The 19435-nt window shown below is 37.1% G+C and overlaps 1 protein-coding gene across 1 annotated transcript in view; it reads right to left on the reverse strand.

The window, feature by feature from the left end:
- Positions 1-1516: 1516 nt before the first annotated feature.
- The window catches only part of SPATA16 (spermatogenesis associated 16), a 241553-nt gene continuing 223634 nt past the window's right edge, over positions 1517-19435 (reverse strand). The window contains exon 10 of the mRNA XM_063078367.1: positions 1517-1639. Coding sequence (XP_062934437.1) covers positions 1517-1639 — 123 coding nt within the window. The remainder of the gene's footprint in view (positions 1640-19435) is intronic.

Consider the following 19435-nt stretch of genomic DNA (forward strand, 5'->3'; position numbering starts at 1 on the left):
ATCCCACTTGATCATGGTGTATAATCTTTTTGATGTGCTGTTGAATTGTTTGCTAATATTTCATTGAGAATTTTTGCATCTATGTTCATCAAGGATATTGGCCTGTAGTTTTCTTGTGTCTTTGTCTGATTTTGGTATCAGTGTGATGCTAGCCTCATAGAATGAGTTTGGGAGAATGGCCTTGGTTTCAATTTTTTAGAACAGTTTTTGTTTTTGTTGTATGTGCTTTGGGGTCTTATCCAAAAAACCACAGTCCAAAACAATGTCATGGAACTTGTCCCCTTTGTTTTTTTAGAGTTGTTCCACATCTCAGGTCTTATATTTAAGTCTTTAATCCAGTTTGAGTTGATTATTGTATACAGGGTGAGATAAGAAACCATTTCCATTCTTCTGCATGTGGATATTCAGTTTTCCCAACACCATTTTTTGAAGAGACTGCCCTTTTCCCACTGTGTGTTCTTGGCAACTTTGTCAAAAATAAATTGATATAAATGTTGGGGTTTATTTCTGGATTCTCTAACCTACTCCATTTGTCGATGTGTCTATTTTTATGGCAGTATCATGCTGTTTTGATTACTATAGCTTTGTAGTATATTTTGAAATTCAGTAGTATGATGCCTCCAGCTTTAACATTATACAAAATTTTAATATATTGTTAGGTTAAATATTGAATAGACTGTCATAAAGCATTTACACTATTACCTACATTCGGGAATTTTGGTTGGGTTCATTTATTTTTCATTTAAAAATAACTCTTTGGTGATTACATTCGAACTTTTATTAATGTACTATGAAATCCTATTTATTTTTAAAATTATATTTTCCAGTCTATTTTACTCTGTATCTGGGTTCCTCCTTCTCACCCTATTCTCAAATCCCCTTGTTGGTGTCAGTGAGGTCTTGAGTGATGGCTACTGACTCACTACCTTGTCAAATATGTGCATTTCTGTTGTGTTGTGTTGCTTAAAGAGCAGGAAAAAGACAATATAAAGAATTCAGATGAAAGAATAGAGATTGTAATGAGAAAATTTAACTGATATTATCAGCCACACCACATATAGCGATATTATTTGAGAAAGTATATTATCAGTTTTATAATTTTAAATTTATATCTATATTATTTGTCCATTCTGCATATGGCATTTGAATAATTCTTACTGAATACACCTGATTATGGATGTGTATTATAAGCATACTTGGGTAGACCTGGTATAGCTTAGTCAATTATGAAAGAACAAGGGAGGTGAAAGAGACAGCCGTGGTTGTTTTATAAGCTATTTACCTAAACAAGACAAATTTGAACAAGAGTCAAGTCAGACTTGCTGAGAACATTTATTGCTGCCAGTCAAGATTAATGAAGTATAGAATGTCTTTGCGAAAGATAAGCCAAGAGGAGTACCACCTCATTCCATTAGTGACAGGCCTTTGCTATTTGGCTGTCACAGTCAGGGCTGGGTGTCAGGGCCCTTGCCTGTTTCTCTGGGAAGTCTTGGTGGTGGTGCCTGCTCTCTAGTGACTAGCTTTGCTGCACAGCTTGGAGCCGCTTCATTTTTGTTTTTTGCCTTCGAGCAGTTCTCAGTTTTTTAGTTTTTAAGAAACTGTCCTCTAATTGGTATAAAAAATCTTCAATTCGTCCAATCTAGAAGAAACAAACAGATACAGTAAGATTTGTTGTTGATTTCCTGGGTTTTGTATACTTATGAAAATGTGAGGTACTTAAGATTAAATGGCACATACACATCCGTGTTGGAACACAACTGGCAGAGACAGAAATGATTAAACATGAAAGCCTCCTTCTGTTTCCATTTCAGGTTTCCCTATTTTATGAACACAAAGCAGACATGCAGGAGTTTGCTTTATCACGGGGGCCTAAGTACTGGGAATAGAAATGAAATTATGGTCACCATGCTGTTAACGGTCAGTAAAACCAGGGATTTCAAAAGAAAAATTAATCCATGGCAAACCCTTTCCTTTCATCAAAAATAAGAGTGAAAACAAACAAACCCACTACTCTCAAAGCCAAAGCTTCTAGCATTTGTGTGCCCCTAGCCAACATTGGAGAAAAATGAATATTCTACATTGTCTTGGCAAGAACTATTTCTCCTTTAAATCAAAAGAATATTTTGAAAAAACATATTTTCTTAAACAATGCCATATTCCAGGGAATAAGGTAAAATAATGATACAAAAACCAGTAATTCTTGAAAAAAAACTATTAGGCTTTTTCTAAAGGAAACTTAATCATTCAGTGGCAGTTGGTTGAATGTATTACACTATTTGTCAGAAAGAACTATAGAGTAAAAGTTTACATATGTGCTGAATTGGACTCTCATGAAAGTCAGTAGATACAACAATTCATACTTAACCCTGACTCTTAGGACCTGCATATTGTATTAGCCTAATATTACTCACTGAAGAATCCACTGTCATAAAGTTAGCTCAGAGCTAGAGCACTTACTATTCAAGGTACATGAATGTATCATCTACTTAAGATAAAAGCACTTATAACTTCAATTTTCTAATTTTGAGTTCCACTTGTAAATCATTTGATTTATCATTCAGAATAACATCCAAAAGGTAATTCAGATTGTCAAAAAGAGAATAATAAATGATAGCGCTCATCCACATGCTATGCTGAGGTCTTAAATCACACCGGGTGAAGTACGCTGTCCACTGGTTTCTTTAAGAGAACAAGATAACTCATTTATGTGAAAACAATTCTTTTTGAGGACCTTTTAAAAAACTACTTTAGGTAAATTTCTCCAAAAGCACATTGTCCTTGTGAGGTCTGATCACTGCAGAAATCATCAAAGTAATTTGACAGAATATTTTTGGATCCTGCCATAAAGTCAATGCTATGTATTCTATACATACATACATACTAATTTGCATCAAGTAAGAAAAAAATTAACATAGAACACAATCAGTACAAATAATAATGGATGATACTTTACCATAACGTCAACAGTTGACTTGATGACTCACTTGGATTATTTGCACTCATAATGTATCATTTAAATCAAAGCTCTTTGCAAGCAGAATGTTTGCAATTAGCTCAAATACAATTTAACATTACAATCCTAATGCGACAAAAAAGCTTCCTTCAATGAGACAGAAAAATAATTATTTTTAAATATCAATTAGGTGGCTGCCTTTTTAAAAAAAGTGTGTATATTAAGAGCAGTGGGTTGCCTTTCATTAAAAAAGGCTGTGTCATGGGAATAAAGTCTATTGATAAATTAAGTTCTGAGGTCTAGAGCACATGACCTGTGCACGTTGCATCTGGTCCATGTGTTCACCTCCCAACTGGTCTGTCTACATCCTGTCCTTTCAATCCATCTTACAATGTTGCTGAAATGATCCTTACAAAACTATAAATCTGATCACATCTTTCTCTTGCTTAAAATACTTTAAATAGATTCCTAAACCCTTAACATGGCCGATACAGATCTGACTCATCTGGTTTCACTTGCGTCTCTTGCTCTAACATCATTCCATCTGCTTTAGCTGTGAGGTACGTCTCTCAGTTATCTGTGCAAACAGCTGTGAATTGTTCTTTGCACCCTAAATCTTCCTAATGCTATACCCTCTGATGGAACACATCTGTCAGAATCCTTACGTATCCTCTGGATTTTAAGTAAACATCAATGCCTAAGGGAAGTCCTCCTTCAGAACCAGGGTCAGGTTGGGTTCTCGGTAACATATTCCCATAGCAGGCCATTTATCTCTGTGGATATAGTAACTTTTTTACTTAATTGTTAATAATGATGTATATAATATCTATTTCCCATCTGGACTTTAAGCTCCATAAGGCAGGAGCTAGGTCCATGTTGTCCACTATTCCCAGGACCTAGGATTGGGTAGACCACCAATAATCCTACTCTCTGACAAAAGAGTTGAAGAGATTTAGAAAGCAATGTGTTTTTCCATACTCAAAGTGATGCTTGGTATGAAGCATGTCAGAAGGTCTTCTTTTCTTTTATAAATGAAATAAGGTCTGCTTTCATATGCTACCATTCTATTACCATTGTTTAGCTTTGAGATTGTAAAGGTGAGGTAATAACAAGGTGTCATCACCATTCTTGAAACAGCCAGAGGTAGAAAGGACACTGGATGAGGAGTCAGCAGGATTGTTGATTTCTGCTCTTGACTTGGCTTATAACCCTACTCTGTGACCCCAGGGAAGTCACTTGGCCTTACTGAGCTTCAGTTTTCACCAACATTTGCTATTGAGAGGGTCGGCATGGATAATTTCCAAGGACATACCCAGACATAAAATTCCATGACTTGTACTCACATCAGATCTAAGTAGTCCAGTTCTAAAGATGAGCACTCGCATTTTCAAACTAGAGGTTATTCCCTTAGATTATGCCATTAGACGAATGACATGATATGCAGTAAAGTAAGTCAATTTTAGCTTCTGTACTTACTGAGGTGTAGGAGAGCTGCAACATGTTTTTAGTAAAGCTGGTTCTTTATTTTCTTTTTTTAAGTCAAGGAAAGAAAAATGCTGGTTGAAGAGAAAATAGATTCATATAACTAAGAAGAACAGATTGCAAATGACAGAAATTTCTTTAAAGCCCTTAGGAAAATAAAACATAAAGAAATATGTAAGCATGTAAGGAAGGAAATGAGCCAGTTTTTGGAGCAGAGGCTTTATTAGACCATCTTTTTGGTACAGAATCTATTTGCTTAACTGTATCAGAGAGGCTACTTGGTCATTCTGGGTCTAGTTTTCCCATTTGCAAAATTATCTTGTGTATGTACATGCTAATGCTGACTTGACATTACAGTGATACGGACATCAGACCAAATGAGCTTGCAGAGAATTTTGGGATATCTGATGATTAAGGGAAACTGAAGGTCTCAGTAGGAGTGCAAGTTCTGACCTTTGGTATGGCTTGTGGTCATAGTCACATCAAGGAGTAAGGAAATCTCAGGGCCTTTTAATTTACATTCAAACACTACTGTAATGGGTTGAATTGTGCAACCCCCCCGCAATTCATACGTTAAAGTGTTAACCCCCAGTACCTTAGAAATTGACCTTATCTGGAGATGGAGTCTTTATATAGGTAATCAAGTTAAAATGAGGTCATTAGGATGTACCCTAATCCAAAATGACTGGTGTCCTTATAAAAGGGAAATTTGGAGTCAGGCAGACACACAGGGAGACCACTACATGAAGATAAAGGCTGAGATTGCGGAGATGCTCCTACAAGCCAAGGGATGGTAAAGATTGCCAGCAAACCACCAGAAACTAGGGGAGAGGCATGGGACAGATTCTTTCTCACAGCTGTCAGAAAGAATCAACCTGTGGTCTCCTGGTCTCCAGAATTACAAAACAATAAGTTTGTGTTGTTTAAGCTACTCAGTTTGTGGTACTATGCGGCCCTTGCAAATGAATATAACTACAAAGCCATAAAGTGAAAGGAAGCTCAATTAAGTTCCAATTTTCCCCTCGAACATGACTTTGATGCTTTCGAAAATTCACTTTTCCTACTGATTAATGTTCCCTAATTGGTTGGTGGCCCCTGCACAGGCTTACTGTATACCTTGGGAACCAAGTAGTCTCTTGCCAATAATGGCAGTGAGAAGAAGTTGATCTCAAACATGAATGAACAGCTAAATTATACTGAGAAGGAAGATGCTGGGTTTGAATGTGAGGCTCCCTGTTAAATTTCATGTAGTCTGGATCAAGGAGAGAGGATTAGAATCTGTATGTTTATATGAGTTTGCTTATACATGTACATGCCTCAGGAACTGGGTGCTCAAAGGATTATTTTTTAAAAAATAAAGCTTAAAATTTTTTTTTTTTTTTTTTTTTAGAAGAACGTTGAGGAAATGAGAATCAAACTCTTCAGGAATAAATATCTGGTTCATATGACTGTAGTGTTGGTTACAGAATGAGAATGTGTTCTCAGTGATTAGCAATTTGAATCAAAATCCTCTCAGCAAAACAGACATTTTACCCCACCACAGTGGATTTGATAACATTAGTTTCTTTGCTCTGTTCCAGTTTAATTTCCAGATCAAATGCTTTTAAATATTTATCATCCAAAATGGTTTGAATGTTAATTCTTATTAGAATTACAATTGTTTTCAAACAGGCTTGAAATTAATTTCTAAAATAAACTTAGTTTCTGAAACGAAGTTGTTTCTACTATTCATAATATATCAGTTTCCTTTAGCGTTTGGCAAGTATTCTTGTATTTCTTCTTTTTCATTTAGCAAATTTGATTCAGTTATTTTAGTCATAAAAGTACAACATGAAAAATCTGAGGTACCTCTCCTTCAAATGTTACAAAATGTGCAAAAAACTCCATGTAAAACTGTATTACTAACTCTTACTTGAAAATGCCCACTTTTTATTATGTTTAGTGTAGAATTAAAGAACTATTATAAAATTTTACTATCACTTTGTCCATGTGCTATGATATGCACGTCTATGTAACCCCAAAACTCATATGTTAAAATCCTAACTCCCAAGGTGACAGTATTCATAGGCGGCGGGCTTTTGGGAGGTGATTAGGTCAGGAGGTTGGAGTCCTTATGAGAGGGATTAGTGATCTTATTAAAGGAGGCCCAAGGGAGCTTGTTTGCTGCTTCCACCATGGGAAGACACACCTAGAAGTTGCCATCTATGAACCAGAAAACAGGCTCTCACCAGATACCGAATCTGCTGTTGCCTTGAACTTAGACTTAGTCTCCAGAACAGGGAGAAATTAATATCTGTTGCTTATGAGGCACCCCGTCTATGGTATTTTGTTATAGCAGCCTGAATGAACTAAAGGCACCATGTACCATGGCTTTTGAAAAATTCATTTTTCAACATTTAATGGCATAATTTATCTAAAGGTTTAAATATGAGGGGTCTTCAAAAAGTTCATGGAAGGATTCATATTATCCTTTAATTCTATTTTTCCACAAACTTTTTGAAGTATTCTCATACATAATATTAAATTAAATGTTTATTTTGAGGTGATTATAGATTCACATGCATCAGTAGGAAGTGATACAGGAAGAACCTGTGTACTTTTTATCCAGTTTCCCTTAGTGGTAACATCTCACAAAACTATAGAATACCACAGCCAGGATATTAACATTGAGATAGTCAAGATACAGAACAGTTCCATCACCACAAAGATCTCTCATGTTGCCTTTTTATAGCCATCCCATTTCCCCCCGGCCCCATCCCTTCCTTAACCCCTGGTAATTACTAACCACTTCTCCTTTCTGTAATTTGGTCATTGTAAGAAGGTTTCCTAAATGGAATCATACAGTATGATTCAGGTTGTTGCAGTAACAGCCTCTTTTTACTACTGAGTAGTATTCCATGGTGTGGATGTGCCACAGTTTGTTTACCCATTCATCCTTGGAAGGATATCTAGATTATTTCCAGTTCTGGGCTATTATCAATTAAGTTGCTATAAACATTTGTATACAGGTTTTTGTGTGAACATAAGTTGACATCTCTCTGGGATAATGCCCAGGTGTACAATTACTAGGTTATATGAGTAGTTGTGTATTCAGTTTTTTTTTTTTTTTTTTTAAAGAAACTGCCACATTGTTTTCCACACTAGCTGTACCATTTTATATTTTCATTAGCAGTGTATGAGTGATCCAATTTCTCTGCACCCTTACCAGCATTTAGTGTTGCCATTATTTTTTATTTTAGCCATTTTGATAGGCATGTGGCGAAATTTCATTGTAGGTTTAATTTACTTTTCCCTAATGGCTAATGATGTTGAACATCTTTTAATGTGTTTGCTTGCCACTCACTTTGGTAAAAATTCTGTTCATATCTTTTGCCTATTTTCAAATTAAATTGACTTTTTTTTTACTGTTGACTTTTAAGAGTTCTCCAGATAATCTATATATTAGTCCTTGGTTGGATATTTGGTTTGCATATATTTTCTCTCACTCTGACCTTATCTTTTCATCCTTTTTAACAGAGTGTTTCACAGATAAAGTTTTTAATTTTGACAAAGTCTAACTTACCAAGTAGACTTTTATGGATTGTGCTTTTGGTGTCAAATTTAACAACTCTTTGCATAGACCAAGATCTGAAAGATTTCCTGTTTTTTTTTTCCCTAAAAGTTTTATAGCTTTACATTTTACATTTAAGTATGTGACCCATTTTGAGTTAATTTTGTATAAAGTGTGAGAGTTAAGTTGAGGTATTTTTTTTTCTTTTTTTGCCTATGGATGTCAAAATGCTCCAGCACCATTTGTTGAAAAGGATATCTTTCCCCTATTAAGTTGCTTTTTCACTTCTATAAAAGTAATAAGTTGAGCATATTTATGTGGGTTTATTTCTGGGTTTGTTGAGCTATGTGTCTATCCCTGTACCAATACCACAAAGTCTTGATTACTGTAGCTATATAAAAAGTCTTTAAATTGGGTAGACTGATTCCTCCCACTTCATTTTTTTCTAGTCTTTTAGCTAGTCTGTTTCCTTTGCATTTCCATATAAATTTTAGAATAATCTTGCCTGTATGTATAAAAAATCTTGCTGGAATTCTAAAAGGAATTATGTTAAATCAGTTTTAAGATATTGATGTTCATACATTCTCTTAACAACAATCAACATAGGAGACTTCTGTGACCAAATATGTGGGGTTTTTCCCCCACCAGTAAGCAAGCAAGCAATTCTGCAGTGGACACCAGTTAAGTATCCACTAATTCAATTCCATTTTGACATTATCTAGCTGGAAATAGTGTCAGATCCAATAAGTTGAGGGCTCATTCCCACAAGACTGCCCTGACTCCAGACACCAGTCACAAGTCCAGGCCTCTGGAACTTCTGACCAATTGGCTTTAAGTTGAGTTTGATTAATTTGCTAGAGCAGCTCACAGAATTCAGGGAAACCCATTATGTATATTTACCCATCTATTATAAAGGATATTATAAAGGATACACATGAAGAGGTGCAGAGGGCAAGGTATGAGGGAAGGGGCATGCTGCCATTCAGGAACCTCCACATGTTCAGCTATCCAAAAACTCTCTGAACCTTGTCCTTGTAAGTTTTTATGGAGGTTTCATTACATAGGCATGATTGGGTAAATCATTGGCCATTGGTGATCCACTTAACATTCAGCCTCTCTCTCCTCCCTGTAGGGTGGGGGTGGGCTGAAAATCTTAAGCCTTCTAATCCTGTCTTGCTCTTTACAGTGACCAGCCCCCATCTTGAAGCTACGTAGGGGCTGCCAACCATCAGGCAACTCATTAGCATAGAAAAAGACAATTCTTTGGAGATTCTAAGGATTTTAAGAGTTGTATGGCAGGAGACAGGGACAAAAACCAAATATATGTTTCACAATATCGCAGTACTGTATCTTAAATTTGAGTGCCCCTGATCACTGCTACTGTATAGAAATACAATTGAGTTTTGTAGATTTATCTTGTATCTTGCAGCCTTGCTGAACTCACTTATCTTAAGACTTTTTTTTAAACATCCCTCAGGATTTTTTTTTTTTTTTCCTGGTGGCTGGCCAGTATGGGGATCTGAATCTGTGACTTTGGTGTTATGAGGCTAGGCTGTAACCAACTGAGGTAACTGGCCAGACCCCCTTTGAGGTTTTTTATGTAGACAATTATGTCACCTATGAATGGAGGTGGTTTTATTTCTTACTTACTCTTCTACCTGCCTTTTATTTCCTTTTCTTGCCTTACTGCAGTGGCTAGAATTTCCAGCACTCTGTTGAATAGAGTGATGAGAACTGACATTCTTGCCTTGTTCCTGATCTTAGAGGGAAAGCATTCATTCTTTCACTATTAAGTGTAATGGTAGTAGTTTTTGTAGGTGTTCTTTAACAATTTGAGGAGGTTCCCCTCTATTCCTAGTTTCTGAGCATTTATATCATGAACAAGTGTTAAATTTTTCAAATACTTTTTCTGCACCAATTGGCAAAATTATGTGATTTTTCTTCTGCAGCCTGTTTAAATGTAGCCTTCTTACACTGACTTTCAAATACTGATGCATCTTTGCATCTATAAAATAAACCCCACTTGACTATGATATATAATTCTTTTTACATATTGCTGGATTCTATTTGCTAATAATTTAAGGATTTTTGCATCTATATTCATGAGAGATACTGGTTTGTAGTTGGGTTTTTTTTGGCATTGTTTTTGTCTAATTTGTCATCAGGATAATATTAGCTTCATAACATGAATTGGGAAGTGTTTCCTCCTCTTGTACTCTCTGAAAGAAATTGTGTAGAACTCATCTTAAATCTTACTTAAATGTGTGGTAGAATTACCCAGTGAAACCAGCTAGGCTTGGAGATTTCCTTTTTTGGAGATTATAAATATGAATAGTTATAGGGCTATTCAAATTATTTAATTTTGGATGAGTTGTGGTAGTTTGTATTTTTCAAATAATTGATACATTTCATCTAAGTTGTCAAATTTATATATGTGGAATTGTTCAGCATATTCCCTGCAGTAGATTGAATGCCTCCCCAAACTCGATGAAGTTTAAACTGTGTCCCCTAAAGTTACAGCTATTAGAAATTTGGCCCCTACTGTGACAGTGTTAAGAGGGTGGAAAATCCTATTATGATAAATGAAAGGAGGGGCCTTGAAGAGGTGATTAGATTGTGAGGACCATGCCCTAGTAAATGGATTAATAAATTAATGGTTTAATGGTGGTCATGGGCATGGTTCTTAGGGCTTTAAAAAGAGGGCCGGTGAGGGGGTTACCTTTCTCCCTGTTCCACCATTCTGCCATGTGAGACCTGTGCATCACTGTCACCACCAACAAGGCCTTCATCAGATATGTTTCCCAGACATTGGACTTCAGCCTCTGAAACTGTAAGTAATAAATTTTTTTTTCTTATAAATTACCCAGTTTAAGGTATTTTGTTACAAGCAATAGAAATGGACTAATATATTCCCTTATTATCCTTTGAATGTCTGCAGCATCTTTAGTAATATCCCTTTCTTTTCTGATACTGATGATTTCTGTGTTCTCCTTTTTTTTTTTTTCTTAATTTTGCAAGATGTTTTTAAATTCTAGTGATCTGTTCAAAGAACCAGCTCTTTGTAGCATTGAAAACAGAAAAACAGAGAAAATCAATTTCATTGATTTCTAGTCTTATCTTTATCATTTTCTTCTTTCTGCTTGTTTTGTGTTTATTTTGGTCTTTTTCTAGGCTTTAGAGGTGAGGCTTCAATCATTGATTGGAAATTTTTCCTTTTTATAACATATGCATTTCGTGCTATAAATTTCTCTCTCAGTGCTGTCTTAGCTGTGTCCTGCAAATTTTGATATGTTGTATTTTTATTTTCATTCAGTTACATGTATTTTTAAAAATTTTCCTTGAGACATCTTTTTTCATCCATGTACTATCTAAGTATTTGGAGATTTTTGTGTCATTTTTCTGTTATTGACTACTAGTTTGATTCCATTGCAGTTAGAGAACACACATTCTTTATGATTTTAGTTTTTAAAAATTTGTTAAGATTTGTTTATGATCCAGGATATGGTTTATTTTGATATGTGTTTCATGGACACTTGAAAAAAATATGTATTTTGCTGTTGGTGGGTGGATTGTTTTATAAATGTTGGTTAGATCCTGTTTGTTGATGGTATTGTTGAGTTCTATATCCTTGTTGATTTTTTTTTTTTCTTCTATCAACTAACTGGAAGAGGGAAGTTGAAATCTCCAGTTATAATTGTGGACATGTCTATTTTTCCTTTTAGTGTTATCAGCTTTTCCTTCCTATGTCTTGCAGCCTTGTTGTGCATACACATTTAGGATTGCTGTATCTTTTTGGTGATTGATCCTTTTATCATTATAGAATGTTCCTCTCTATCTTTGGTAATTTTCTTTGCTCTGAAGTTTACTTTGTATGGTATTAATATAGCCACTACTGTTCTATTTTACTATGTTTACATGATATATTTTTCTGTATCCTTTGACTTTTAACCTACCTATCTCACTATATTTGAAGTGAGTTGGTAGACAGCATACAGTTGGTTACATTTTTAAATCCATTTTTCCAGTCTTTGTCTTTTAATCAGTGTATTTAATGTTACATTATGTTAGAGCTCAGTCTGCCATTTTATATTTCATTTTCTTTGGTTTTGATTCTGTTTTTCCCTTTACCTTCCTGAAGGTACTTAAACATTTTTTAGAATTCCATTTTGATTTATCTAGAGTCTTTTTGGTGTATATTTTTGTGTAGCTTTTTTAGTAGTTTTTCTAGGTGTTACATTTTATATATATCTATATAACTTATTAGAGTCTACTGTCACCTTAATTTTATATTTGACTGAAGTGTAGAATCATTACTTTCTTTAAAGTCTCTTCACTCTCCCCCATTCATAATTCATTATCTTAAATATTTCCTTTATATACATTTGGAACCACAAAATACAATATTATTATTTTTGCTTCGACCATCAAGCATAATAAAGAGGAGAAGGAAAGTCTATTATTTTTATTCATGTTTACTTACTGTGTTCTTTTAGCCTTTTTGATATTTCAAGGTCTTTATTTTATTGTTTCCTTTCTATTTAGGGAACTTTCTTTTTCCATTCCTTTAGGGCAGTTTGCTGGTGACAAATTCTCTTAGTTTTCCTTCATATGAGAATGTCTTGATTTCCTCTTTATTCTTGAGAGATATTTTTACTGGGTATAGAACTCTGGGTTGATAGTTCTTTTCTTCTAGTAGTTGAAAAATATTGTCACTTACTTTTTTTTTTAATATTTATTTATTTATTTATTTATTTATTTATTTATTTATTTATTTCCTCCTCTGTACCTTTTATTTTTATTTATTTATTTATTTATTTTTAAATTTTATTTTGTCGATATACATTGTAGCTGATTATTGCTCCCCATCACCAAAACCTCCCTCCCTTCTCCCTCCCCCCCTCCCCCCGAACAATGTCCTTTCTGTTTGCTTGTTGTATCAACTTCAAATAATTGTGGTTGTTATATCTTCTTCCCCCCCCCCGGTTTGTGTGTGTGTGTGTGTGTGTGTATGTGTGTGTGTGAATTTATATATTAATTTTTAGCTCCCTCCAATAAGTGAGAACATGTGGTATTTCTCTTTCTGTGCCTGACTTGTTTCACTTAATATAATTCTCTCAAGGTCCATCCATGTTGTTGCAAATGGCAGTATTTCATTCGTTTTTATAGCTGAGTAGTATTCCATTGTGTAGATGTACCACATTTTCCGTATCCACTCATCTGATGATGGGCATTTGGGCTGGTTCCAACTCTTGGCTATTGTAAAGAGTGCTGCGATGAACATTGGGGAACAGGTATACCTTCGACTTGATGATTTCCATTCCTCTGGGTATATTCCCAACAGTGGGATGGCTGGGTCGTATGGTAGATCTATTTGCAATTGTTTAAGGAACCTCCATACCATTTTCCATAGAGGCTGCACCATTTTGCAGTCCCACCAACAATGTTTGAGAGTTCCTTTTTCTCCGCAGCCTCGCCAGCATTTATCGTTCATAGTCTTTTGGATTTTAGCCATCCTAACTGGGGTTAGATGGTATCTCAATGTGGTTTTGATTTGCATTTCCCGGATGCTGAGTGATGTTGAGCATTTTTTCATATGTCTGTTGGCCATTTGTATATCTTCCTTAGAGAAATGCCTACTTAGCTCTTTTGTCCATTTTTTAATTGGGTTGCTTGTTTTCTTCTTGTAAAGTTGTTTGAGTTCCTTATATATTCTGGATATTAATCCTTTGTCAGATGTATATTTTGCAAATATTTTCTCCCACTCTGTTGGTTGTCTTTTAACTCTTTTAATTGTTTCTTTTGCTGTGCAGAAGCTTTTTAGTTTGATATAATCCCATTTGTTTATTTTTCCTTTGGTTGCCCGTGCTTTTGGGGTCGTATTCATGAAGTCTGTGCCCAGTCCTATTTCCTGAAGTGTTTCTCCTATGTTTTCTTTAAGAAGTTTTATTGTCTCAGGGTGTATATTTAAATCCTTAATCCATTTTGAGTTGATTTTAGTATACGGTGAGAGGTATGGATCTAGTTTCATTCTCCTGCATATCGATATCCAGTTATCCCAGCACCACTTGCTGAAGAGGCAGTCCCTTCCCCAGTGAATAGGCTTGGTGCCTTTGTCAAAGATCAGATGGCAGTAAGTGTGTGGGTTGATTTCTGGATTCTCTATTCTATTCCATTGGTCAGTGTGTCTGTTTTTATGCCAGTACCATACTGTTTTGGTTATTATAGCTTTGTAGTATAGCTTAAAGTCAGGTAGTGTTATGCCTCCAGCTTTATTTTTTTTGCTGAGCATTGCTTTGGCTATTCGTGGTCTTTTATTGTTCCATATAAATGTCTGAATAGTTTTTTCCATTTCTGAGAAAAATGTCTTTGGAATTTTGATGGGGATTGCATTGAATTTGTATATCACTTTGGGTAGTATGGACATTTTCACTATGTTGATTCTTCCAATCCAAGAGCATGGAATATCTTTCCATCTTCTTGTATCCTCTCTAATTTCTCTCAGCAGTGGTTTGTAGTTCTCATTATAGAGATTTTTCACATCCTTGGTTAACTCAATTCCTAAGTATTTTATTTTTTTGGTGGCTATTGTAAATGGGCAGGCTTTCTTGATTTCTCGTTCTGCATGTTCACTATTGGAGAAAAGAAATGCTACTGATTTTTGTGTGTTGATTTTGTATCCTGCTACTGTGCTGAAATCATTTATCAATTCCAACAGTTTTTTTGTAGAGGTTTTAGGCTGTTCGATATATAGGATCATGTCATCTGCAAACAGGGACAGTTTGACTTCATCTTTTCCAATCTGGATGCCCTTTCTTTCCTTCTCTTCTCTGATTGCTCTGGCTAGTACTTCCAACACTATGTTGAATAGGAGTGGTGAGAGTGGGCATCCTTGTCTAGTGCCTGTTCTTAAAGGAAAAGCTTTCAGCTTTTCCCCATTCAGGATGATATTGGCAGTGGGTTTGTCATATATGGCTTTAATTATGTTGAGATACTTTCCCTCTATACCTAACTTATAGAGGGTCTTTGTCATGAATGAGTGCTGAACTTTATCAAATGCTTTTTCAGCATCTATAGAGATGATCATATGGTCCTTGTGTTTGAGTTATTAATATGGTGTATCACATTTATTGATTTGCGTATGTTGAACCAACCTTGCATCCCTGGGATGAATCCCACTTGTTCGTGATGAATAATTTTTCGTATGTGTTGCTGTATTCTGTTGGCTAGTATTTTAGTGAGGATTTTTGCATCTATATTCATCAAGGATATTGGCCTGTAGTTTTCTTTTTTGGTTATATCTTTACCTGGTTTTGGTATCAGGATGATGTTTGCTTCATAGAATGAGTTTGGGAGATTTGCATCTGTTTCAATCTTTTGGAATAGTTTGTAAAGAATCGGTGTCAATTCCTCTTTGAATGTTTGGTAAAATTCTGCTGTGAATCCATCTGGTCCTGGGCTTTTCTTTGTTGGGAGCCTTCTGATAAAAGCTTCAATCTCCTTTATTGTTATTGGTCTGTTCAAATTTTCTACGTCTTCACGGTTCAGTTTTGGGAGCTTGTGTGTGTCCAGAAATTTATCCATTTCCTCCAGATTTTCAAATTTGTTGGCGTATAGTTGTTTATAGTAGTCTCGAATGATTCCTTGTATTTCAGATGAATCAGTTGTAATATCGCCTTTTTCATTTCTAATTTTTGTTATTTGAGTCTTCTCTCTTCTTTTTTTTGTTAGCCATGCTAATGGTTTGTCAATTTTATTTATCTTTTCAAAAAACCAACTTTTTGATTCGTTGATCTTTTGAATTGTTTTTTGGTTTTCAATTTCATTCAGTTCTGCTCTGATCTTAATGATTTCTTTCCGTCTGCTAACTTTAGGATTGGATTGTTCTTGTTTTTCTAGTTCTTTAAGGTGAAGTGTTAGGTTGTTCACTTGCCATCTTTCCATTCTTCTGAAGTGAGCATTTAATGCAATAAATTTTCCCCTCAATACTGCTTTTGCAGTATCCCACAGGTTTTGGTATGATGTATCATTGTTTTCATTAGTTTCAATAAATTTTTTGATTTCCTGCTTGATTTCTTCTTGGACCCATATGTCATTAAGTAGAATGCTGTTTAATTTCCATGTGTTTGTATAGTTTCCAGAGTTTTGTTTGTTATTAATTTCTAGTTTTAATCCATTGTGGTCTGAGAAGATACATGGGATAATTCCAATTTTTTTGAATTTATTGAGACTGGATTTGTGACCTAATATGTGATCTATCCTGGAGAATGATCCATGTGCTGATGAGAAGAATGAATATTCTGAGGTTGTTGGGTGGAATGTTCTGTAGATATCTGCCAATTCCAATTGGTCTAGAGTCTTGTTTAGATCTTGTGTTTCTCTACTGATTCTTTGCCTAGATGATCTGTCTAATATTGACAGTGGAGTGTTCAGGTCCCCTGCTATTATGGTATTAGTGTCTATTTCCTTCTTTAGGTCTAATAGAGTTTGTTTTATAAATCTGGCTGCTCCAACATTGGGTGCGTACATATTTATGATTGTTATGTCTTCTTGATGGATCAGTCCTTTTATCATTAAGTAGTGTCCCTCATTGTCTCTTTTTATGGTTTTTAGTTTAAAGTCTATTTTGTCAGATATAAGAATAGCCACTCCAGCTCGTTTTTCTTTTCTGTTTGCATGGTAAATCTTTTTCCATCCTTTCACTCTTAGTCTGTGTGAATCTTTATGGGTGAGGTGGGTCTCTTGTAGGCAGCATATAGTTGGGTCCTACTTTTTGATCCAGTCAGTCAGTCTGTGTCTTTTAATTGGGGAATTTAAGCCTTTAACATTAAGAGTTGTTATTGAAAGGTGTTGATTTATTCCTAGCATTTTATTGGTTGTTTGGTTGTCTTAGGTGTCTTTTGTTCCTTGCTTTCTGATTTACTGTTTGGTTTCTTTGTTTGTTGGTTCCTTAGGTTGTAGATAGTGTTTTTGTTAGCTTGTTTTCTCTTCATGAATGCCATTTTTATTGTACTAGTGGGTTTAGATTTTTCTTAGGTTTTTATCGCAGTGGTAGTTATTTTTCAGGAACCAAACCCAGTACTCCCTTGAGGATTTCTTGTAAGGGTGGTCTTGTGGTAGTGAACTCCCGCAGTTTTTGTTTGTTTGAGAAATATACTATTTGCCCCTCATTTCGGAAGGATAGCCTTGCAGGGTAGAGTATTCTTGGCTGGCAATCTTTGTCTTTTAGTATTTTGAAAATATCATCCCATTCCTTTCTAGCTTTTAGGGTTTGTGATGAACAGTCTGATGTTAACCTGATTGGGGCTCCCTTATAGGTGATTTGACGCTTCTCTCTTGCAGCTTTTAAGATTCTCTCTTTGTCTCTGAGTTTTGCCAACTTGACTATGACATGTCTTGGAGAAGGCCTTTTTGGGTTGAATACGTTTGGAGATCGTTGAGCTTCCTGGATCTGAAGATCTGTGATTTTTCCTATACCTGGGAAGTTTTCTGCCACTATTTTGTTGAATATGTTTTCAATGGAATCTCCGTTTTCCTCCCCTTCTGGAATACCCATGACTCGGATATTTGAGCGCTTGAGGTTGTCTGATATCTCTCTCAGATTTTCTTCCATGTCCTTGATTCTTTTTTCTTTCTTTTTGTCTGCTTGTGTTATTTCAAACAGCCCATCTTCAAGTTCAGAGGTTCTCTCTTCAACTTCGACAAGCCTGCTGGTTAAACTCTCCGTTGTGTTTTTTATTTCGCTGAATAACTTCTTCAGTTCAGCAAGTTATACTACATTTTTTTTCAGGACATTGATTTCCTTGTATATTTCCTCTTTCAGATCCTGTATAACTTTTCCTCATTTCATCATGATGTCTAGCTGAGTTTTCTTGTATCTCATTCAGTTTCCTTAGAATTATCACTCGAAATTCCTTGTCAGTTATTTCAAGGGTTTCTTGTTCTATAGGATCTAGAGTATGAGATTTATTAACTTTTGGTGGTGTACTTTCTTGATTTTTTGTATTTCTGGTGTCTTTTTTTTGGTGTTTATTCATTGTGGCAGGGGGTTTCACAGTCCACCGGTTTGAGACTAATGACTAACTAGGATGTTGCTGTGGTTGCCAATTTGGTATGGCTCCCGCCGTGACTGCTCAGTTGGCCTCTAGTGTCTTGTGTGTGTGGTTGCCTCGGGTCTTGGGCTTCTGCGGGGATCCACCTTTCTGGTCAGCTTGTACTCTGCTGGGCTGGTGGATCACGTACCACAGGGTGTGTGATCTCTGTTGAGCTTTCACTTTCTGTACAGGACTTCTCCCCGTTCCATGTGCTCTGGCCCAGGCTGTTAGATCGTGCAGTGGCGACCCCACTGGGTGTGTGGTTTCTGTCGAGTCTCCGCCTCCCTGGCCGCACGTCTCCCCCCTCTGTGCACACTGTGCTGGGCTGGGGTGTGTCTTCTGCACCCCTCGTCTATCAGCTGGGCCTTCAAGACCCTGCTCAGCACCGCCTCGCCCAGGAAGTCTACCAGGTTTCTGCTAGGCACAGACGACCGGTCTCTCTGGGTGCCTTTGTAGCACTGTGTAGATCTTTCTCGGGTCTTGTTCACCTTTGTATCCCCCCGGTATAAACCGAGTCTAGTGCCCGCCTGCAGCCTGCTCTCCGGCAGGTTCAAGCGGACCTGGGAACTCTCCTACCACACTATTCCCAACCAGAAATTCGTTAGGCTTTTTTCCAAACTGGTGGTCGCAGAGATGGTATCTGCCTCCCAGTAAGAGGAAGTTTACCGGGGCCGGAGTCCAGGGTGTGGTGGAGTGACAGTCGGCCCGCCCGTACTTCCTAGCCCTCCCAACACTGGTCGGGACGCCCCACACCCCCAGCCCCGCCAGAGAACCGCGGAGGGAGTGGGAGAGGAGGCCGGCCCGCAGGGTCCGGAAAGCCCCGCGCCAGGCCAAGCAAATGGGCTCAGTGATGGCCGAGCAGGGCGGAGCTGCCCGCACCTGGGAAAATGGAGGCAGCACCGGGGCAGTGAGTGGCCTGGTGGTGTAGGTGGGAGCCGCGTGGGCATCCACCCCCCGAACAGAGCTGTGCCCGGGATCACTCACAGTGCTGTGCCAGGTCGGGCGCTCGCTCTGTCTCTGGTTTGTTGCCTTCCGTGTTCTCGGCGCTGCCGCCTTGGGCTGTTCAGTCGCGGCGCCGCTCGGGCGCTCCCAGGAATCTTCTTTAATGCCGGCCTGAAACCTCGAATCCTGAATAGGGCAGCTGGCCGCCTTCAGTGCGGCCCCAGCCTCCGGGATCCTGGCTGCATCCACAGCAGCCCTGGCGCCGTGTTCCCTGTTTCAAGACTCGCTTTTGCAGCTAAGAATCAGTTCTTTTCCTGCTCCGCACTTCAAAGCAGTTGCCTGTAAATGAGGCAGCCTCTCCTGCCGGGGGCAAAGTGGCGTTGAGCCCCCACGACCGGCCAGCAGCAGCAGTCCTCC

Source organism: Cynocephalus volans, chromosome 1, assembly GCF_027409185.1.
Source record: "Cynocephalus volans isolate mCynVol1 chromosome 1, mCynVol1.pri, whole genome shotgun sequence".
Lineage (NCBI taxonomy): Eukaryota > Metazoa > Chordata > Mammalia > Dermoptera > Cynocephalidae > Cynocephalus > Cynocephalus volans.